Source organism: Corythoichthys intestinalis, chromosome 12, assembly GCF_030265065.1.
Source record: "Corythoichthys intestinalis isolate RoL2023-P3 chromosome 12, ASM3026506v1, whole genome shotgun sequence".
NCBI lineage: Eukaryota > Metazoa > Chordata > Actinopteri > Syngnathiformes > Syngnathidae > Corythoichthys > Corythoichthys intestinalis.
The window spans coordinates 17,301,850-17,326,585 of record NC_080406.1 but is presented as its reverse complement, the minus strand read 5'-3'; the positions used below and the strand labels follow the sequence as shown (position 1 = coordinate 17,326,585).

At 37.3% G+C, this 24,736-nt stretch overlaps 1 protein-coding gene across 3 annotated transcripts in view; it reads left to right on the top strand.

The window, feature by feature from the left end:
- gsk3ba (glycogen synthase kinase 3 beta, genome duplicate a) overlaps window positions 1-23,594 on the top strand; it is a 54,282-nt gene extending 30,688 nt beyond the window's left edge. Inside the window, exons 4-11 of one of the 3 annotated variants that reach the window (XM_057851765.1) lie at window positions 5,286-5,396; window positions 6,804-6,934; window positions 7,009-7,115; window positions 8,852-8,949; window positions 9,028-9,123; window positions 14,731-14,917; window positions 18,353-18,451; window positions 19,598-23,594. In XM_057851765.1, coding sequence (XP_057707748.1) covers window positions 5,286-5,396; window positions 6,804-6,934; window positions 7,009-7,115; window positions 8,852-8,949; window positions 9,028-9,123; window positions 14,731-14,917; window positions 18,353-18,451; window positions 19,598-19,668 — 900 coding nt within the window. In that variant the 3' untranslated portion in view covers window positions 19,669-23,594. Of the gene's footprint in view, window positions 1-5,285; window positions 5,397-6,803; window positions 6,935-7,008; window positions 7,116-8,851; window positions 8,950-9,027; window positions 9,136-14,703; window positions 14,918-18,352; window positions 18,452-19,597 lie in introns of all 3 variants that reach the window. The other 2 variants (XM_057851764.1, XM_057851762.1) reach the window with 2 other exon arrangements.
- The last annotated feature ends 1,142 nt before the right edge of the window (window positions 23,595-24,736 follow it).

The following is a 24,736-nucleotide window of genomic DNA, read 5'->3' as shown; positions in this document are numbered from 1 at the left end:
AGAGTTGAATGTAAATGAGAAAACTGCAATTGTGTAAAAAGTGGGTGTGCATAAAAAAATTGGTTGTTACGACTTGTGGACTTATTCAAGCCTCTAACTATGTGATATGGAATATTCAAATTAGACTTTTGTTTTTTATATATATACAGCATAGTTAGTTTTGCTATTCGGATAATGCTGCTATTATTGTCCATAGGGGGCATTAAAAAATAAAAAAAACTATATATGTGTAGATAGGTCTGATGCCACTGAACATTTTGAGTGGTTGAAAGTGAAAAAATATGCAGAAATGACTTAGTTATCACACTTCAAAGGAAAAGCCATTTTTTGGACAAAATCACAAGAGTTTAGTGTAAATGAGAAAACTGCAAATGTGTAAAAACTGGGCATGCATAAAAAAATCGGTTGTTATGACTTAACGACTTATTCAAGCCTCTAACTGTGATATGGAATATTCAAATTAGACTTTTGTTTTTTATATATATACAGCATAGTTAGTTTTGCTATTCGGATAATGCTGCTATTATTGTCCATAGGGGTCATTGAAAAATAAAAAAAATAAAAAACTATATATGTGTAGATAGGTCTGATGCCACTGAAGATTTTGAGTGGTTGAAAGTGAAAAAATATTCAGAAATGACTTAGTTATCACACTTCAAAGGAAAAGCCATTTTTTGGACAAAATCACAAGAGTTTAGTGTAAATGAGAAAACTGCAAATGTGTAAAAACTGGGCACGCATAAAAAAATCGGTTGTTATGACTTAACGACTTATTCAAGCCTCTAACTATGTGATATGGAATATTCAAATTAGACTTTTGTTTTTTTTATATACAGTGCTGCTCGAAAGTTTGTGAACCCCACAGCGATGGTCAGATTTTTTGTAAAAAAAACTAAAATAACCTTATTAAATGTTAAGTTATACCCAAATCCACAATACTGACATTCCAAATAATGGACTGAAACAAAAGAAATAGTTATATTGTCATTCTTTATTTAACAAAAGTGGTTGATTTAAGAAAAACTCAGATATCATGTGTGCAAAAGTATGTGAACCCCTTCAGTTAATAGGATATTGCGCCTCCTTTTGCAGAGATTACCTCAACCAAACGGTTTCTGTAGTGACTAATCAGCCTCTCACATCTACTTTGGGGGATTTTTGCCCATTCTTCCTTGCAGAACGCAGTCAGTTGAGAGAGGTTTGATGGGCGTCTGGCATGAACTGCTCGCTTCAGGTCCCGCCACAGCATTTCAATGGGATTTAGGTCAGGACTTTGACTGGGCCAGTCCAGAACACGAATCTTCTTTTTCAGCCATTCCTTGGTTGTATTGCTGGAATGCTTTGGATCATTATCATGTTGCATGATCCACCTTCTGCCAAGCTTTAACTTCAAAACAGATGGCGTCAGGTTATGTTCTAGGATTTGACAATATTCCTCAGAATTCATGATTCCCTGGACTATGTGGAGTTGTCCAGGTCCTGAGGATGAAAAGCAAGCCCAGATCTTGACATTCCCACCTCCATGCTTCACTGTTGGGAGAAGGTTCTTTTGGTGGTATGCAGTGTTGACTTTTCGCCAGACATGGCGGTTTTGGTTGTGACCAAACAGTTCAATTTTGCACCTACATCAGTTGATGAAAACTCTTTTTAATTTAGTCTCGATAACACAACTGTTAAAAAAACAAAAAAAAAACTACTGAATTGATTGATTAGGAAATCAGGTTGAAATAATAGAAAATTCCAAAATGTTGAGGGGGTTCACAAACTTTTGAGCAGCACTGTATACAGCATAGTTAGTTTTGCTATTCAGATAATGCTGCTATTATTGTCCATAGGGGGCATTGAAAAAAATAAAAAAATAAAAAACCTTATATGTGTAGATAGGTCTGATGCCACTGAACATTTTGAGTGGTTGAAAGTGAAAAAATATTCAGAAATGACTTAGTTATCACACTTCAAAAGAAAAGCCATTTTTTGGACAAAATCACAAGAGTTTAGTGTAAATGAGAAAACTGCAAATGTGTAAAAACTGGGCATGCATAAAAAAATCAGTTGTTATGACTTAACGACTTATTCAAGCCTCTAACTATGTGATATGGAATATTCAAATTAGACTTTTGTTTTTTATATATATACAGCATAGTTAGTTTTGCTATTCGGATAATGCTGCTATTATTGTCCATAGGGGGCATTGAAAAATTAAAAAAAATTAAAAACTTTATATGTGTAGATAGGTCTGACGCCACTGAACATTTTGAGTGGCTGAAAGTGAAAAAATATTCAGAAATGACTTAGTTATCACACTTCAAAGGAAAAGCCATTTTTTGGACAAAATCACAAGAATTTAGTCAAGATAAAATAACGCCCAAGGGTTAAAGCTGCTGATACAGAATGGGGATTTGAGTATATTATTTATTGTTTTTAACTGTTAACTTGATACTGAAATAGTTGTTTATTTAAGCCTGTGAGTCTTTTTTTTTTTTTTTTTTTTAATTTACAGTTTTTGTAACGAATGTACAAAACATTAAAAGCAGCTAATAGCGGTGGGGGGGTGTCATCAATAATTGATTTATAATCGAATCGTAGCCTCTGAATCGTAATCGAATCGTTAGGTGATTCCCACCTCTATTAAGCGGTGGGTAATATTTCCGCCTACCTTCTCCGTGCAAGAACGTATCCGGACAAGAGGTACGTTAGTGTAGCCGACATGCTGTATAGTCTAACTAATTACACGTTTAAGGCCATTATCCGTCCAAGTGTAGACGTAGCCTTTGACACCTGCGTTCTAAATGAATGATTCATTGACTATCAAAATAGCTGTAGATATATTTAATAGATTTTTTTTTGCTTATTAATTGTAGGATCTACAATCCACAGCGAGAGTGAAATGGGTTGACAGAGACTCCAGATTTGTCTTTTAACAAGCGGAATTCCCAGTCACACAGGGTCGACATCTACTGCATGATCATTGACAGCTTAAGCTTGGAAAAATTCAAACTCCATTCAGAAGCAAAAGGAAACGGAAGCCGTCCCAGAATAATTGAGTCGCTCCCCTGTCCCTTCAGGGTCAGCGCGCTCTAGAATAGAATGTGCGCAAGCCTGAACTCCTCCAAGGAGGAAATGATATCAATGTCTGCGGCTCCTGCTGTACGGCGGGATGTTGTGACGCATACGTGTGCGTTTCCTACCCTGGAGGGGGCAAACGCCACACAATGGACCATTAGTTTGGGTTTTGGGGGAAAAAAGTGTCATTTACATGGACACTGAAGTGCTTCTATTCATCAGGGTAAGACGTCTCATGAGCCCTTCAGAGGGAAATAACAAGGGCTGAGAATCTTTGTCATATTGCCGATTCGGTATGTATCTGGATAGATGAGTTTTGATTCAATACAAAAACAATATCTTTAGAGTCGTCACGGTTACGATTGGATTTAGTTTGGAAGGTGTACAATTTAATAAAGGGAATCAAAGCGATACACTTTGATTTAGGCCTGAACGATATTGGGGAAAAAACTAGGGCTGTCAAAAGTATCGCGTTAACGGGCGGTAATTAATTTTTAAAATTAATCACGTTAAAATATTTGACGCAATTAACACACGTGCCCTGCGCAAACAGAATAAAATGACAATACAGTATAATGTCCGCTTGTTACTTGTTTTGTGGTGTTTGGCGCTCTGCTGGCGCTTGTGTCCAACTGATTTTATGGGTTAGTACCATGAGTGAGCATGGTGTAATTATTGACATCAACAATGGCGAGCTACTAGTTTATTTTTGGAATGAAAATTTTAAAAATGTTAACAAAACGAAAACATTAAGAGGGGTTTTGATATAAAATTTCTATAACTTGTACTAACATTTATCTTTCAAGAACTACAAGTGTCTCTATCCATGGATCGCTTTAAGAAAATGTTAATAATGTTAATGCCATCTTGTTGATTTATTGTTATAATAAACAAATACAGTACTTATGTCCCGTATGTTGAATGTACATATCCGTCTTGTGTCTTATCTTTTCATTCTAACAATAATTTACAGAAAAGTAAGGCATATTTTATAGATGGTTTGAATTGTGATTAATTACGATTAATTAATTTTTAAGCTGTAATTAACTCGATTAAAAATTTTAATCGTTTGACAGCCCTAGAAAAAACTATTGCTGAGATTTTGGGGGGGGTTTGCGATATATTGCTATATTTAAAAAAAAAAAAATATATATATATATATATATATATATTTTTTTTTAAAGAAATTTCTACTAGACTACTTGAATAGCTTTTTGGAAAGACTTTGGATGACTCACCATGACCACAGTGTACAGTATTCCATCATTTTTCGCGGTTAATAGGGACCAGAACCTGCCGCGATAAGTGAAAAACCGCGAAATAGCGCATACCAACCCAAATTATAATGAAAAAAAAAAACTTTTATGTATATAAACAAATGTTTTTTTAAGCACTTTAAATGTAATAATTATGATAAGTTTTAAACATGTTACTGTCCCACAGAATTATTTTCAAACAAGAACAAAAGTAGACACTCAATCTATTTAAAAGACCTCAGAGCAAGCCGCAGATGATCGATGGATGGATTAAATGCTTCATTCAGTGTCCACTCAAATCCGCTCCAGCTGCCCACTAACACACAGTAAGTTGCCACAGCAACAGTTTAACAAGTTAAATGATGATTGACGCATGAGGCGCTTTGAAGGTCGAGTCTCTGGCTAGATCAAAGCTTAACCGTCTGTCAATCATCGTTTACTTTAATAAGCAACTCCAATTCACTCTCTGACAAACAAAGAGCAGGGACAGGGAGGTAGGGAGCGAGCATAAGACACAATCAGCTCGGGACACCTCATCTGTATTTTTCATTAAAAAAAAAAAAAAAATCCGCAATGGACTGAGGACGTGAAGTTTGAAGCGCGAAGTAGCGAGGGATCCCTGTACTTGGAAAGGCTTTTATTTTGAAGATGGTCCAATCTGTAGTCAAGCATCTACTTCCTCCTTGCTAACACCTGTTACGTGAGTGCCCAATGTGTTTTAAAAAAAAAAAAAGATAATACTCTACTATTATGTGAGCAGTTATTGTCTTGGAAAACCCGTTCAAAGCGTCGAGATAGCCTATGCACAGCTTGGCAAGTGGCCGAATTGTTTTTTTTTTTTTTTTTTGTCACAACTCTAGCAATAACCATATTTGGCTTCTTTGAGTGCATTCCAGTGATGTGTAAATCACAATTATACTTTGTGGATTAATGATAAGTGTTATGATTTGTGTTTCTCACTCTTAGAAAGATGAAGTGTACCTGAATCTGGTCTTGGATTACGTTCCTGAGACAGTCTACAGAGTGGCCAGACATTACAGCCGAGCCAAGCAGACGCTGCCCATGGTCTATGTCAAGGTAGGTGACATACCCACTAACAAAAAGTCAGTAATTCCCAGTAGAGATTACTTTTTAAAATTTTTGTTATTTATTTATTTTTTTAAACCTGTCCTGTTCAGCTGTTTGACACGGAGAATGGAAGTCTAAGTGTCCGGTTGGTCTGAACGGTTTTAATGTTTCACATTGAGAGTATGACATACTCCCATTGTGATCATTCAACATAACTCATTTATTATGACAAAGCAGCGAACAGGAAGGGGTTATGGGGGAACAGAAAAAAAAGAAACAGAAGAAAAGAAAGAAAAGCAACAACAAGAAACACATTGAATGTCTACACTAACTATCAATATCTTGGTGCTATCGTCAGCTAAATGTATTTCCGATTGACACCATGTGGGGGGGGCCTATTGACCAGGAAAAGAAGGGGAGGTGGGTGGGAGGAGAATATAAGATAAGTGATTGGGAGGGGTAGCGTGTACACAAATAAGCACTGTGATCAGGAACCCAGTAATCATGTAAATCCCTTGTGAGCGTTAGCCCGTTGGCAACCGACCCTACGCAGCCCCATCGCCAATCCCGGCAGCCGAACCCCCCACCCGAGCCCGCCCAATCACAACCAGCCGCACGCGAGCCCAACCAACACGCGACAGCCAAGCAGACGAACGGAAACGCCGCAGTAGAGATTACTTTGATAGATGACTAATCACTGATTGTTTTTGTACTTAGTCGAAAAATCGGCTTTTACACATGAGGATGAATCACGTTATTTAAAGTTGTATTACTCAACATTTTTGTTGTAAATGTGCATTAGAAGCAATAACTGCTTAGGAAAAAGTTGGACGTTGAACTGTTTCACCAGTTCTCAAAGCAAAAGCAAGTTTGCAAATATTTTATTTTGTCTTATTACAAAAATAGTCTGCTTTCATCAATTACAACAGAAATTTATTCTGCTTTTTAATACTAAAAAACAAATATTTATTTACGACTTAATTTTAAATGTTTTTCTAAAAACAAATGTTTTGTTGTTTTTGTTCATTTTAAATATTAAAAAGAAAATTTAAAAACAATATTTGTTGTTTCCGGCCTTTTTCATAGAATGAATATTAAGCGGCTCGAAAATGAGTACCTTATTTTTCGGACTGGAAGGCGAATTAGTGCATCAATGCGATGTAATTTGTTCTGTATTGTCACACTGTAATTGTTTTTTATTTATTTATTTATTTTAATTTATGGTTTTGATGAATGTGTGTCTTGAGCACTTTGCTGGAGCAGTATCATACAGTTATGTTCCAACAAAATAGGTCCGAGGTCATTAAGCACAACCAGAATTCATTCGTAACGTTCACGGTTAATTTTATAATGGCCTTGGACATCTGTAGTTATCAGTGGCAGGAAATGATTATATGTCTTTGTATGTCTTTGCAGCTGTACATGTACCAACTATTCCGAAGTCTGGCCTATATCCATTCATTCGGTATCTGCCATCGGGATATCAAGCCTCAAAACCTGCTACTGGATCCCGAGACAGCCGTGCTGAAACTCTGCGACTTTGGCAGGTAGGACGCCAGGCTTGTCTTACCTTTTGACCCTGAATAATACATTTTTGTTGCTTATTTTTTCAAATTTGTAGCGCCAAGCAGCTTGTACGTGGCGAGCCAAACGTATCCTACATCTGCTCTCGCTATTATCGAGCCCCGGAGCTCATATTCGGAGCCACTGACTACACCTCCAGTATAGGTGAGTCACCCAATGGAAGGCGGGATTCAAATAAAAAAATGTCTATAAAAGAGTAAAAAAGAATGTTCACTATTTTTTTCCTTTTTTATTTTTATTTTTTAAATTTTCAAATAAATAAGCTCAACATTGATCTCATATCATCAATTGTAGCGGTGCAACGGTTTGCGGTTCAAAGCCGAACGGTACGAAGCCGAGTAACGCCCTCTCTCGCTTACGAGCGAAGTGAAAGTGAAACAAGAAAGAAAACAAATAGCTATGGCGAGCGGAGGAGTGGAGAGACCGAATTTTGAGGAAGCACCGGCTTCTTTCAAATCTGCGGCGTTGCAACATTTTGGTTTCCCCGTGGACTACAATGCGGAGGGAGAGAAAATATTGAAAAAAAAAAAAAAATTTGCAAAGATTGCTCAGCGCTTGTTCCCCATGCTAATGGCAACACTTTTATAACATGACTCCGGCACCTCAGCCGGCATCACGCACAGATATCACTTTCTCAGGGCAGGACAACCCCGAAGATGACACCAGTGATAACACACGGCAGGCTTCGTTAATTTATTTGCAACGCTTGACCCGCGTTATATTGTTCCCTCGCGGACATATTTCTCCAACAACGTAATCCCCGTCATTTATGAAATGGCACGCAAAGCCATCGAAATGATTTCGCTAAACCACATAGTTTTGCCCTGACCACTGATAGTTGGGCGTCCCGTGCGACAGAGTGCTACTACCTAACTGTGACGGTCCACTATAATTCATACCTGTCAAGTTATAGGGTCTCGTCGTAATTTGTACAAGTGAGCACTGATTTTTAAATGTGTACGCCGTACGTTACGTTTAAAATCTTCACGTTTTTTGTGCCTTGGTTTTTTTTTTTTTTTTTCCATCCGTTCGGGTTTGGTCACCGTTTCTGCAAGGAGACAATGTTCGTTAATACGTTGGTTGACTGACGCGAGAAAGGTCAGACACGGAGAGGGAAGAGTGTTGAGACGCTGTAGCAAACGCGATGCTAGGCTCGGTGGCTCCAATATTTCCTGACTGTAGCCGACAGCATACAATCTACGCCTAGATATCTCATGCATATAGAACTACAGTACATGTGAAATGACACTCGGTAGCGTTAGTAAACAGCCGCCATTTTAGAGCAGTAAACTTCTCAGAAAGGCTCTGTTGTAGTAAACCTTCCGAGCGAACCTAAGCAACTTTTTATCCAAAATACTCCTAAATCGGCAAAATCTTGACTTGAGTCTATCTTTAAACGATGAAACAATTTTAAAATTTTCACAAAAGTAGACGGAAGGGAACTAATGCAAAAATGGGAGCAATTTTATCAACTTTAATGGTTGATTCACAACATTAAATGATCTCCAAACATAGCAAAGGTTACTATGGTTTTGGGTTTGTTTGTTTGTTTGTTTGTTTTTTTAACGGAAAAAAAACATGAAAGGTATCACCAGTTACTTTGCCAAGTAACTTTTTTACTACTGTGTGTGTATTTCAGTAGTCAGTCACTACACTAGCCAAAGAGCTAAGAGGCATTTTAACAGTCGAAAATGTTTACATTTTAAGTGTTTATTTCATTTTTTAAAAAGCAAAATAAAGGCAGTTTTTAAAAAAAATTAATAAATAAAATAAAATTTTAAAAAAGCAAAACGCAAACCGAACCAAAACCGAGGTTCAAACCGAACCGTGGGCTAACTGAACCGTTGCACCGCTAATCAATTGGAATTTGACCTTTTCAGATGTGTGGTCAGCAGGGTGCGTGCTAGCCGAGCTGTTGCTAGGTCAACCGATCTTCCCCGGCGACAGCGGAGTGGATCAACTGGTGGAAATTATCAAGGTAAAGCAAGATTTCAATTGAAAATTCGTGAGCTGGCGGTCTGTTTTAGTCACTTGGCGCGTCCAATGTTGGTTTTAGGTTTTGGGGACACCAACGCGGGAGCAGATCCGCGAGATGAACCCCAACTACACAGAGTTCAAATTCCCCCAGATTAAGGCCCATCCATGGACTAAGGTGAGTCAACAGGTACAGGAGCCCTTTTTATTCTCTAATATACTACTTCATGCATATGTTTTGTCATGACTCTCAATGTGGGGCGGCAATAAGATTTGAAAGGTGATTTTGAAGAGTATATTTTGTGGTCGTCTGTAAACCAACCATAATTTGTATACAAATGATGACGAGTGTCGTATTCTGTCTTTTGTCTCATTAGCTGCCATTGACGGCGATAGACATCACGGCATTGAAGTGTCGTCATTCTCTGCCAGTTCATTTGTTTTGCTAACTACCACAACACATACTCTGTCAATGTTTATAACAGCAAGAAAACTAAAATTGTACCATAGACATCATAATGATATTGACGGGACACATTCCACAGACACTGCGCCACGCCTTCAAGTAGGGGGCCGTCCCACAGTTATTCGCAGTCGGTCGCAGTTTTTCAACACATGTAGCGATCCAACGCCGGATTTAGGTTGAAAAAGTCCGAAAGCTGTACACATACAGGAAGGATTGTTTCAGTAGTGATTTGTTCAAGGATTCAAGGTAATTATTATGTTTTTCGTACCATGCATTACTTTTTGAAACGTGAAAAAAATCAATGGGAGAAATTAACCGCTACGGCATTGGCGTCATAATTCGCAATATTTACATAAAATAAATGCTAACTGCCCAATTTTTTTTTTTGCTTTTAACCAAGAATTGAGACTGTTTTATGTTCATATCTATAAAGAATTCAGGGATTTAAGCATTTATTCACAATAATTTTTTAATGTAAAAAGCTCTTTGTGGTGATCAGGCGGTGCCACAGTGGCTTAAAGACCAGCAGCACATTCGACATATTTACGTAAAATAAATGCTAACTGCCCGGTTCTTTGCTCTTTTAACCAAGAATCGAGACTGTTTTACTTCCGTATCTATAAAGAATTCAGGGATTTAAGCATTTATTCACAAGAATTTTCAATGTAAAAAGCCTTTTGTGGTGATAAGGCGGCGCTACAGTGGCCTAAAGACGAGCAGCACATTCGACATATTTATGTGAAATAAATGCTAACTGCCCAGTTCTTTGCTCTTTTAACAAAGAATCTAGACTGTTTTACGTCCATATCTATAAAGAATTCAGGGATTTACACATTTATTCACAAGAATTTTCAACGTATAAAGCTCTTTGTCTGTGTTTCCACTCGGTCAGCTTTGACGGAGATAGGCCCCCTATAAATCTGCCCCGTGTCTCGTCAATATCATTATGAAGTCTTTACATACATTATAGCTGTAAAATCATTTTTTATTTTGTTGTTGTTTAGTGCCATCAATAAATATTTCTTTTAATTAGAAAATGTATTTACAAATTGAAAGTAGTTTGCCCCGAGTTATGCGCCTTAATGATTTAAAAAGTATGCTGCTAAATTTATTTTCTGAAAAATTATTGTTTTGGAGATGCAAGGCTCCCACCTAAAACTGCCAATATTAATATTGACTATGCATGTGCCGGTATGAGATTCTGACAGTATGATAACCTTAAGCCAAAATATCACGGTTTCACGGTATCACAGTATTGCAATTACTATCTAAAATGTGTTACTTTGCGATATCTGGGTTTATTGAACAGGATTTTTTTTTTTCAAAACATATTAGCAATTTGGAACATAATTATAATGTTAAGTTAAAATAAAAAAAGAAAATAATTAAAAAAAGACAAAAAACTACTGAAATATTCTAAATAAAATAAAATAAATGCAGTTCTTTAGGTGAGCCGCTCAACGGCAACAAAAACGATGAGTTATTTTCCATAAAATGCACGAGTATGACTCGTATCATGTTTACATTATACCCACACCCTCTTTCCTAACACAGACATTTGCAAGAGGGAAAAACAACACCACATGTTTTACCACTGCTAGACACACTAAACACGCTGGAGTTAACTCTCGTAGCTGGTGGGAAACATTCATGACAGTGTTTACTAAACTTTAATTTTGTATAAACGTGAAATAATTTTGGAGGTATTGCCTCCTCGGCAGCCACCCTCCGCAAACATGTTTTACATGTCGGTTGGCCCTCCTCCTCTAAGCCACGGCTGTCTAACTTTTCTGTAGCCAAAGTATTCCCATACCAGGGATTTCATATTTTTTCAATGGGGGGAAAAGTTCAGGAGTTTCACCTCCTCCAGCCATCGTGTAGCACAGCTGACTCACGGACACTGAGCAACAACCTGTGGGGGAGGGTTGAGCCTTATAGCTGCAAGTGAGGGAATTCTTGTATTTTTGAGACATAAGAAATAGCTAACACTGTAGGGACGGTATGACTTTTTATGACTTTTTGAAACCGTCATGGTTTCATACCACGGTATACCTTGAAACCAGTAATCGGCACATGTCTAGTCAAATATAAATATTTTAAAAATATTTTTTATATAAATATAAATATTTTTTAAATTCAAATATTTTTTGTATTAAATAAGACATTTTATATTTTATCTTTTAAAATCATATATATATATATATATATTTAAACTATACCAAAAAAGGTTTTTAATTTTCACTGAATTGGTTAATTGAATTAATGAACATAACGAAGTTGAATAAATAATTTAGGAATCTTTTCAAATGATCAGAATTGAGTATTTACACTAGGCCTGAACGATATTGGAAAAAACTAATGCTGCGATTTTTTGGGGGGTTTGCGATATATTGCGATATTATATTGCGATATTAAAAAAAAATATATATATATATATATTCTTGTGGTCGCTTTGCGACATTGTTTATTGTTTTCTTGCCAGTTCAATATGGCTGCACGATGCCTCGGGCTGACGCCTAAGTTGTAATGTTGTGCTTATATGATCCTTGGACAAGATTTGTCCGTAAGTATGGTTGTTGTAAAGAATGTACATATTATGTTAGTAAGCGAAATGTTATATTTTTTGTATGAGACGCTTTTTGTTTATGTTTAGTGAACCTGTATAGTAGAGGTGTGCAAAATTTCCGATTCTTAGATTATTCGCGATTCGGCCGTGGAAGATTCGAGAACGATTCACAAACATCCAAATTCCGATTATTGAAATATGCCAAGTAAAGCGGAAGTACAACACACTCAGCGCGCCGCGCTGTCTTTGGGACGGAACGGAGCGAGAGTAGCTAAACATCATGCTTCTCATTACCCGGCCCCTCAGGTAATGCCAATGCTCAACTCACGGCTCTAGCTCAACTCATGCCACGAGATAAAAAAAACACAACAACATACCTGACTGCTGCCGAAAAGCTGCTACAAAGTACAGCCACATAATGTTACGGTAGATATCATTTATATAGGACTAGATGCATTATAGATTCGGTAGTGTAAGCAGCATATCTACAAAAAGCTAGATGCGGGCGTTAGTAAACGGCCGCCATCTTAAAGCAGTACACTTCCCTGCAAGGCTGTTGTAGCGAACCTTCCAAGCAAACCTAATTAACTTTTTATCTAAAATACTCCTAAATCGGTAAAATATTGACTTGAATCTATCTTTAAAATAGTTTTAAAACTTTCACATGTCGAAAGTAGACAAAAGGGAAATTATGGAATAACGGGAGCAATTTTAACAACTTTAACGGTTGATTCACAACATTAAATTAATTGAATGTAGTTTAAAGCTGCTGATACAGAATGGGGACTGGAGTTTTTTTATTTACTGTTATTTTTGTATATTTGTTTACTGCTATATGTGAACTTGATACTGAAATAGTAGTTTGGTTTAGCCTGAGAGTATTTTTGAACAATTTTGGAACTAATGTACAAAACTTTAAAAAAAAAAAAAAAAAAAAAAAAAAAAAAAAGAAAAGAAAAGAAAAGGAGGGGGGTGCATCAATAATCGTTTCATAATCGAATCGGAGCCTCTGAATCGTAATCGTAATCAAATCGTTAGGTGCCCAAAGATTCCCAGCTCTACTGTATAGCGTGCTAAGCTAACGTTGTTGCTAATGCAATACTTGTGTACTTTTTTTTGTAGTTTTACAACGGTCTAAAGAGGACAATGGTTTGAGGCCATTTTATTAAAAAATCAGATGAAAAAGGAAGAAGTCTGATTATTAAGGCGTCGTTCACTAGCTGTCTAGCTTTGGAAAAAGTAGACGCTTCGGAGTGAGGACAGCATAGACAGATTTAAATGACAGTAGAGTGAAATGCCCACTACAGTCCTTATGTACCGTATGTTGAATGTACATTTCCATCTTGTGTCTTATCTTTCCATTCCAACAATTTATTTTACAGAATATATATACAGTGGGGAGAACAAGTATTTGATACACTGCCAATGGGCAAACCCATTGACAGTGTATCAAATACTTGTTCTCCCCACTGTATAATTTACAGAAAAATATGGAATATTTTATAGATGGTTTGAATTGCGATTAATTGCGATTAATTGCGATTAATTACGATTAATTTTTAAGCTGTAATTAACTCGATTAAAAATTTTAATCGTTTGACAGCCCTAATATATATATATGTATATATATATATATATTTTTTTTTTTTTTAAAGAAATTTTTACTAGATGACTTGAAAAGCTGTTTGGAAAGACTTTGGATGACTCATCATGACCACAGTGTACAGTATTCCATCGTTTTTCGCGGTTAATAGGGACCAGAACCCACCGCGTTAAGTGAAAAACCGCGAAGTAGCCCACCCCACCCCATTTTGTGTGTGTGTGTGTGTGTGTGTGTGCTCAATGTATTTATTCAGATCTAGCACTGGAAAGAGATACATAGAAGACGTTTTTTCTCACTTTTTTTCCCCCAAAGTATGATTTTAAAAAATGTATGTATGTAAGTATAAATATATATATATATATTAATAAATGCTTTTAAAGCACTCCAAATGTAATAATTATGATCTGTTTCAAACATAACTGGCCCACTGAATCATTTTTAAACAAGAATAAAGTACTGTAGTAGAAAAATGCTTGGCTTTATTAAATGCTTCTGTTTACCTAACATGGCTGTGACTCCTGCTCATAATCACTTCTGGTGTTTATTTTATATGTCTCAAACGTCTCCGCATTCTTCCCCCCCCAGACACACACATTCATTCCAGCCCGCGCTTCCTTGCAGAAACTGTTTAACAAGTTAAACGATGATTGACAGATTGCTGCCAGGCTTCTTTGGCCAGATCAAAGCCCTCATTAACTTTAATAAGCAAGTGCGCTGTGACTGAGAGCTGAAAAAGGGGGTGAGAGATGTTGTCCGAGCGAGTGAAGCAGAACAAAGGTTTGTGGATTGGAAAAATAATTTAAAAAACTATCGCACGTCCTTGCTATGTGACTATCGCGCATGCGCACATCGCGATGGCGATGTTTAAATGATATATCGTTCAGGCTTAATTTACACCACTACAACCCCACTTAAATTTACTTTATCTATGAATGACGGGCACTATCAGACAATTAAATGTTTTCCCATCCCTGCTTCAAAGGGTATGGGGTTTGAATTTTAGAGCATTACCACCAATTTGCGACTGCCGCCTTGCCTATTATTGCCTTGTAATGCATTTTGTGGCCAGGAAACCGAAATGTTTCATTGTGTTTTTGGCCTCCTGTGCGTGCTGACCGTACAGACCTCTGTGTGTGCGACTGGTGTGCAGGTGTTTCGGCCGCGTACGCCGCCCGAGGCAATTGCCCTGTGCTCGCGGCTGCTGGAGTACACGCCCACTGCGCGCCTCACGCCTCTGGAGGCCTGCGCGCACTCCTTCTTCGACGAGCTGCGCGACCCCAACGTCAAGCTGCCCAACGGCCGCGAGAAGCCTTCCCTCTTCAATTTCACTACACAAGGTGGGCAGTTCCTGTACACTTTAACACTCTTAAAATCAGGGCAGCAACAAACTTTATTATTTTGACAGCAGACTGATCGCGGATTGTTTCTGCTAATGAGTCGACTCATCGTCTCATATAGAAATCATATGTTGGTTGTATTACTCAGGGCTACAGAAATCAGAGCATATTTAGAGATTTTACTTTTTTTTTATTTTTAATTTGAACAACATTAAATTGATAAAGCATAAGAGATATTTACTACACTTGTCTGATAATGTCTAAATGATATCCCGATATTGTCCAAGTCCAAAAATCCGATACCGATATATGCCGTTGTGGACTAGACATCATCATTTTCTTTGGATCAAGTAAAGTGCAAAGTGTCAATAAGGCACTGCCATATGGCATATTGGCCTTAAATTGATAATGAAAAACAGATGTCGATATTATCCAATGTCATTTTAAAATGCGTTTAATCAGAGCCAATAATATCGGACAACTCTAATATTTATTACTGTTTATTATTTCAAAATTTGGCCCGAACATAAGACGGTGTTTTTTGCATTGAAATAAGACTGAAAAAGTGGGGGTCGTCTTATATTCGCGGTCTAGACGTTATACCTATTCAAGACGCTAGATGGCGCCAGATATCATTGAAGCGATATTCTGTCATGACAGATCTCAGCTACTCTCAAGTTTAACCAGTTTACATTATTTTATTGCAATGTTTGTCCTTATTCAGATTTGTTTCAAGACTACAGTTACAGTTAGACTCCAGTTTGATGGTTAATGTAGTTACTGCAATTTTGTTGTTTTATCACAATAGATTGGTTTATTTACATTTCAAAAACCAGAAGCCATTCATTTACGAATGTGATTGCACTTCAGTTTACATTTTTAAATGTTCAGATGTTAAGATTTGAATGAGGCAAAATAACATGCTTTTTCTCTCAAATATATTGTTATAATCATTTGTTTCAGATGTACTGTAATTATTTTCTGTATAAAAATTAATTTGGTGTTCAAAAAGTCTTTTTTCAAACTTGAGTCTTGAAAAAGAGGGGGTCGTCTTATAATCAGGACTGTCTTATTTGGGCCAATACAGTATTGTCACAAATAAATACAAACAAGTACTTTTTTACTTTTTTAATGAAAAAATAAGGAAACAAGTGAATATTTACAGTTTTTTTTTTTTCTTTTTTTTTCTTAACCTTTTTTTTTTTTTTTTTTTTAATTAAAAATGAAAACTGGCAACTAATTTGGGGTGTACCCTGCCTACTGCCCGTAGGTAGATGGAATTGGCTCCAGCACCTCTGCGACCCTTGTGAGGATAAGCGGCATGGAAAATGAATGAATGAATGAACTATAAAGACAGGGCTCCCATGTGTCCTTAAAGTCTAAAAATGTTTTATAATCAAGGTCCTAAATTGTCTTAAATTTAATGGAAAATTGCATTAGGTATTATATTTCCAGACAATGTGTTTAATGCCAGGGAAATCACTGTAGTCTCCCAATATGAATTTGTTTATTCAGGACTGTGCACTAAATACGAGAGTTTTGGGATTAATATATGTTATACAGTACGTTATCCGCAACCTTAGGGTACGTCAGAGACTTGAGTTATCGTAATGACGCCAATTCCTGGGCATTCGTAGTTGTAGAGGTGAGCGGGAAAATGTAGAGATGGGGAAGTGTAAATGTAATCAAAAATGGATGGAAGACGGTATGTTTTCCGAAATTTCCGGGTTCGCAGTGAGTCAGCAACAGGCACACTTTTGCAAAATATACGATGTTTATTGATTAGAAAATGCAGAATAAATGAGATTTATTTATTACAATCACACAAGAGCAGGCAAACAAACATCAAAACCAGCATAACAAGTGGTAACGATGACGCTAGATCTAGCTTGTCAATCCCAGAATCCCCGCGCTACCGTTACAGCACAACAAGATGTTCCTTAGCAATGAAAATCGCTTACCGTGACAAATGAGCGGTGAGCCAACGCTCTGGTAAAGCGGCGAAGGAACAAAGCTGAGCGATCCGTACGTGATCCTCCAGCGGACTTTGCGGGTCGCCCGGAAATGTCCGGTTCTTATAGGAATGCGCCCCGTGGCGGCGGGGACGGCCAACCCCGCCCCAGGCGGCGAGCGCCTTGCCCAAATGACAAATATTAAAGCTACTTTTGGTTCAGCCCCTTGAAAAAGGGCTTCTCACATTGTCAACAAGTTGTGCCGTCTTGGTAACGGATGTTCTGTCCCCGCGGTAAATATTATGGGTGCAAAACAAGTTATCTCGTGAGATTCCCTCCTAACTATGGAACCCAAGCGCGTAAAAAAACAATACTATGGTGCAAAAAAAGTTATCTCGTGAGATTCCCTCCGAACTATGGAACCCAAGGTGAAAAACAAAAACAGGCGTCAAAGTGGAAACAAGGAGAAGTTGTTACAATCTAGGTCACAGAGGCAATCATACATCACAAAGGCATAATGTGCTAATGTTAAGGCATCACATAATATTTTCCCCCATCACAGTATATTTAAGAGAAGGTTGGCCCCAGGTAAAAATAACAACAGTGCCCAGTGCAAAGTCTTGCAAAAATACTTTTTTTTTTTTTTGAGGGGGTTGGGGGTGCAATGGGGGTCAAAGCCGTCAAGTCGCACATGAGAGGACAGAAACACTAGTGGTCTGTGGTAGCAGTTCTGTGTTTACAGTTGGGGGAAAAAAAAAATCTTCATCAGTGTCAAATTTGCATTTGCATTTGCCTCTCCATTTGAACAATGTCGCGATTCCGCATGAAAACGATGTAGTATTCATGCCAGGCCCTAGGGGGCATTGCAGATTTACTGGGCGACAGAGAATGATGCACTTTGACCCCACCAAGCTCCCTCAGCCTGGAAAAAAAAATATGCTCGCCCACTCGAAGCAATGTCATTTTTCTTTTGCTCAAAAAGGCACAAAAATTGAAACGTTCAACATATTTAATTTAAAAATATTATTAAAACGGTAAATTAAAGCCGACATTCCGCCATATTTGCTGTTTTTAATGTTTAGTAGCACCGCTGCGCACGCCCAATGTGACGTGTACAAGTGCTGACATTAACGACGCGGTCTCGTGCTGCTGGAGCCTTTGATATGCATGCCGAGGAAGCCCCCCTAAACCCCCCGCAATCGGATTCTTCCACTTTGGAGGTGGGATTCAGAATTTTTCGTCTTCGCCTTCCGTCTTCACCGACACCATATGCACGCGAGGCGAGTCCGCAACTCAGTCATTGCGTCTTTGTGTCGCAGAGTCGCCATGTAAACTGCCCCTGATTGTGGCAGTCCTAATAACAACCAGTAGCTAATACTAATGTTAGACTACAATTATTAGATTACAATTAAAAGAACAACTCTAGGAGGGGAATAGTGACCGAGAGCCCGCTGTAATGTTTTTTGGGTTTCATCTCTCTCAGAGCTGTCCAGCAATCCGTCTCTGGCCTCCATTCTCATCCCGGCCCACGCTCGCAGTCAGGCCGCCGCTTCCACCCCGACCAACGCCTCCGCCACCACAGGTAAGCTTCACTCTGACCTCCTACTATGGCTGTTGATTAAGTAAATTTATGACATAATATTAGAACAGTAGTAAGGTTGTTAATGTGTTTTCCTAGTTTAAGTGTTTTTAATGGTAACATGCCAAAGTTACTACGAGGTGAATGTGAAAACAGTTGAGTTTTAAAGCAACTTTGTTTTTTTGTCTATTACCGTCAATGGCAGCCAATGAGTTAGGAGATTCAAAATGGAGGGTGTGGATGATTTTTAGGTTGAAAAAAATAATTTAAGGAAAAGATGAATATTTTAGGAGAGAAAAAAATACATCCATACAAGAAGGGGAAAAAAAAGATTGATTTTAAATAATGTAATATTTCACATGAAGGTCATTTATATTAAGCTGTTAACTTTCCCTTTAAGACACTAAAAATACAGGGTTTGGACAATTTTTAGGTAAAAAAAAAAAAAATCCATAAGGGTGATGTTGGGTTAAAAAATTTTGAAAAAGGAAAAATATATTAATAGAATGAAAAGATCATTTTAAATAAAAGAAATGACAGCCATCTTTACCATGAAGCGTCGTTCATATTTAGCTTTTGTCTTTCCCATTGAGTCAAATGTAGAGGGTTTTGACAATTATTTGGTTTAAAAAAAAATACAATAATAAAAAACAAATTTAAATGGCCAATTTTTAGGTAACTAATACATTTAAAAAAGGATTTATTTTTTTTAGAGAAGAAATGTAAAAAAAAGGGAGGGAAAGAAATCACATGAAGGTCATTTATACTACCTGCTATGTTTCCGTTTGAGACTCAGTATAGATGATAGAATATTTTACAATTATCAGGTTGAAAAATTAAAGGTAAGAGTAAAAAGGAACATTTTAGGTTAAAAAAAAGTTTCGGGAAACAAAAGACGATCAAAAAAATCTTTGATTTGAAAAAATCCTTCACATTGTCAGCCCCTTTAAACTACTACTACACTGTAAAAAATAACTGGTGGATTTACTTGATAAAACCGTTTTGAACTTCTATTAAGTAAATTTTACTGCTTGTGCAAATTGTTACAATGATTTTATCAAGTAAATCCTCCAGTTATTTTTTTCAGTGTACTACTCCTGCGCTTGCTTTTTTGGAAATGAATACACGAGCCCCCCCTTGTGTTCTCAGACGGTAGCAGCACAGATCGAGTCCCCAGCACCACCAGCGCCTCTGCTTCCGCCTCCAACTCAGCTTCCTGAGCACAGCCTTCCGCCCGCCCTCCGCCCGTTGTTGTCCTCCGGCCAGCCGCAAAAATCTGCCTTTCCCACAAAGCCGTTTCACAGACAGGTGTGTGAACTCCACATCAACGTACACGCGAAGCTCGTCCGCTAATGTTTTCATGGACGATTGTATGCATTAAAAAGCAACCAATGTCCAGCATCCTCACCACCCTGATTCCTTTCCTCCTATTATAATGCATGGCCTGAACGGTTAGGGGGTACCGGAGTCGGGTGGGGTGCAGTTAAAGGCATGAGGCTCGTGCTAGCATACACAAACACACAAAAACACATACACAGTTGCATGTGCAAAGAAGCAATTCCAGACGGGAATTTGTTTTATTTTAAAAATGCTTAGCAAGCCGGTTTACTCAAATTTTATTTTAAAATATTTTTCTACCCCACTCGGGCAATTTTATTTTATTTTTTTGTGTCGGATGTGACATGTTTATCTGGTCCTGTGTGCTTGTATAATATATACATACAAAAAAAAAAAAAAAACGCATTACATACAGTTTATATATTACTTTACTTATGTATAAAAAGTATATATAGATATATGTATATTAACTACCACGGTTCTGAAGTCTGTTCATGGGTGAGTTCATATCAGTCTCAGGCAGTAGCAATATTTGCTGCTGACAAACAATAGGAACATTTTTTTGTTGGAATTTTCCGTTTGTCATCTTCATCACGGAACGTTTTTCCATTCGTATATAGCCAAATATATATATATAAAAATCACTGTCATAAAAAATGTAACCTGAAAGGGTGAGTCATTTTTGTACTCATTGGCTGCCATTGACGGTGATAGACGTCCAATTCATCTGGACTAAGGACGTCTATCGCTGCTAATGGCACTGGAGCGTCTCTGTGAATGTCAATGAGTTAAAATAAAAAAACGACTCACTACACATAAAAAAAGCTAAAATTGTACATACAGTATAGCTGCTCCTCACCAAAAGTCATTTTTACATGATTTCTTTTTTGTTCTGTAAATAAATACGCAGACCCATGTACTGTTTAAAAAGAAAAAAAAAAGTCAGAATCAGGGCAAATGTTGAGCGCTTGATGGATATTTTCGACGATTATCCAGCCATATGTCCAATGATGACCTGTACAGTACAGTAGTTCTTGTAATGACAACTCGTCATGTATAGTGTAAGTATAGTTTGGAGTGCCTTTGCTTTCATACACCTTCGCCTTGTCGCCACCCCTTCTGTAATCGTGACTCCTCCCCTTTTCCCTTTGGTGCTGTTGAATGTCCCCGACCCCCCCCCCCCCCACACACTTAATTGTAATATAAAGATTGTTCATTGACTGTTAATAGTAATGATAGTTTCCTTTTAATGTTTATTTGACGAGGCACGGCAGCAGTCCTCATGAACCTCAGATGACTGTATATATTGTAAAATGCAGTATTACAAAGGAGTATTAGGGCCACATGGGAAATGAATGTGAAAACAGTTGTGAAATTGCAAGAAATTTTCATAATTGTATTTGGGTATTGTAGAACAGAAGCATACTACTGACAACAAGAAAGTTCAGTATCAAATTACAAAATTTTAATAATGTGTTTAAAACAAAAACAAACACATTTTTAACCCTCTATATATCATTTTTAATCACAGTTTGGTTTCCAAGCAAAGCGGAAACTTTGTCACAGTTTGCACAGTTCTTCGTAGAACTGATTATACTGCCGGACTTGTAAACATAGAGGCGAGTTTATTTGAAAAAAAAAAACAAACAAACTAGATATTCAAGAAGTTGAAGGTCAACTGCAACATTAAACAGTCATAACAAAGAAAATTACACATGCTGAGGATTAAAATGCAAAACTTTCCCGAACGCGGCCACTAGCTTAATGCTAATATACAATGGAATACGCCATTCAAGTGCTAACCAAGATTAGCGTTGGAGGCATATGCTCAAAAAAATAATTTAAGAAATAATACAATTTAATTGTAATATTACTGACTATATAAACTTCATTTTGATATATTTACAAGTGTTTATGTGCAATATATTTCATTACCACTTCAGTCTCACAATAGCGCAAATTTATTTTCTATTAGAGTGATCCACGGATAGAAAGACATGTAGTTCTTAAAAGATAAATTTTAGTACAAGTAATAATAATTTGATATTAAAACCCTTGTTAATGTTTTCGTTTCAATAATATATGTAGAATTATTTTAACTAGTAGGTCGCTATTGTTGTTGACGTCGCTGGGCGGTGACATCACAGGGCCACGCTGCCGTACTTCACAGTGTCACGCAAAAAAAAAGTGTCACTCTTTAATTATGTAAGGTAGTGATTTAAATACGCCACAAGGTGTCATTGGCGAGTTTTACATTAATTAGGGATCAAGCCAATGAGTGCGTTTTGTCCCTTGACTGACGCCATAGTTTTCCTTTAATGCACAATGGGGTGTAAGGCAGAGAGAAATATTTGTATAAGCTTCAGCAACTCCTTCCCAACGGAAATAATTATCATATAGTGAAAATACAACAAAAATAATATTCATCTCTCTCAAAAAATAATGTTCACAAAAAGAAAAGTACTACAGTCTGTATTAATGAGGCCCTATTCTCACACAGTTAAACAACAATGCAAAGAGAACTGGCATTCACAAATTCACAATCAAAATATATATGCATAATACCCATAAAACTTACTCAGAGATCGGTCAAATTCTATTTAAACGGTTTAGCAACTCGTTTAGCTCAACAAATGCACTGGATGGCAATATTTAGTCACAATACACAAACTATTATGCTGGGAGCCATTATTAGAAGTCTTGTTTGTTGTGACTGACTTTACTACGGTGTCAGTCGAGGGACAAAACACACTCTTTGTCTTGAACTCTTTATTAATTTAAAACTCGCCAGTGAGACCTTCTGGTGTATTTAATCACTACCTTGTGGTGTATTTAATCACTAGCTAGTATGGCAGAGTGGCCATGTGACGTCACCACCGTGCAACGTCAACAACAATGGCGAGCTACTCGTTTATTTTATTTTTTGTTTAAAATTTTACAAATTTTATTAAAATGAAAACATTAAGAGGGGTTGTAATATCAAATTATTATAACTCATACTAACATTTATCTTTTAGGAACTACATGTCTTTCTATCTAAGGTACCCTTTAACTCGTTGGCTGCCATTGACTACGTCCACTGAACAGACATTCATTCGAACATGAACAAAAATTCATTTGTTGCCACCCTCCTACTTCAAAATATTTGGACGTCTACTAGTGATAAACTAACTTCAATTTACAACAGAAGGATGATTGGACGCCTCAAGATTGGACATCTAGCACCATCAATGCCAGCCAATGAGTTAATTTTGATTAATATCCTCATAACATGAAAAAAATGTTAGTTGTTTCTTATTTGTGACCCTAATATTCCTTTTTTGGTTGTCGCAGAAAGTAACGTTGAATATTTCACAAAAGTTAGTCCAGTATTCGGTAGCACCTAAGGGTTCGAGTCATGTGACCTCCCTCCCACTTCCTGCTTGCTGTAATTTTGCATCCACGAAAACCCGCCCACTTCCACAAAAACACAAAGATTGCCAAAAAAAAAAAAATTAAGTGGAGATGCTCGTGTACTTTGATAGCAAAGCACAATGTGCTAATCGGGTTTAAGAAAAGAGAATTGTTTGAAGACTCAAAAAAAAAAAATAATAAAACCACCAAAAAAAAAAAAATTCCCGTATAACAGTACTACTACTTGAATGACTCTGTGACTGAACATTTTTATTTTGTTATCCTTTGTTCTGTGAAGTTATGCTAAATGTGCGTCTCTGTAAATATTCCCTCTGCGTGCTCTGAGGAATAGTTACCTCCCTGGTACTGTAATTTGCATTAAATAAAGAGTAGGATAGCTTGGAAATGAACACAATTCTGCTTTTGTCATTATTTTTTCATTATATGAAGGTTACATTTCTACATACTATTAAAATTTATATATACATATACAGTGGGGCAAATAAGTATTTCGTCAACCACCAATTGTGCAAGTTCTCCCCCTTGAAAAGATTAGAGAGGCCTGTAATTGCCAACATGGGTAAACCTCAACCATGAGAGACAGAATGTGGAGAGAAAAAACAGAAAATCACATTGTTTGATTTTTAAAGAATTTATTTCCAAATTAGAGTGGAAAATAAGTATTCAGTCACCTACAAACAGGCAAGATTTCTGGCTGTCAAAGAGGTCTAACTTCTTCTAACGAGGTTTAACGAAGCTCCACTGTTACCTGTATTAAGGGCACCTGTTTTAACTCATTATCGGTATAAAAGACACCTGTCCACAACCTCTGTCAGTCACACTCCAAACACCACTATGGCCAAGACCAAAGAGCTGTCGGAGGACACCAGAGACAAAATTGTAGACCTGCACCAGGCTGGGAAGACTGAATCAGCAATAGGTAAAACGTTTGGTGTAAAGAAATCAACTGAGGGAGCAATTAATAGAAAATAGAAGACATACAAGACCACTGATAATCTCCCTCTATCTGGGGCTCCATGCAAGATCTCACCCCGTGGCGTCAGAATGAGAACAAGAACGGTGAGCAAAAATCCCAGAACCACATGGGGGGACCTAGTGAATGACCTACAGAGAGCTGGGACCATAGTAACAAAGGCTACTATCAGTAACACAATGCGCCGCCAGGGACTCAAATCCTGCACTGCCAGACGTGTCCCCCTGCTGAAGAAAGTACACGTCCAGGCCCGTCTTCGGTTTGCTAGAGAGCATTTGGATGATCCAGAAGAGGACTGGTAGAATGTGTTATGGTCAGATGAAACCATTCTGTCTCTCATGGTTGAGGTTTACCCATGTTGACAATTACAGGCCTCTTTAATATTTTCAAGTGGGAGAACTTGCACAATTAGTGGTTAACTAAATACTTATTTGCCCCACTGTACATACATGCATACGTATGCATATAAAGTAAACATTTTTTAGTCCTCATTGGAGCAATCTTTTAGTCTTAAGTCAGCTGCAATGGAAAAAAAAGTCGAACAAAATGTTTGTGAATGTATT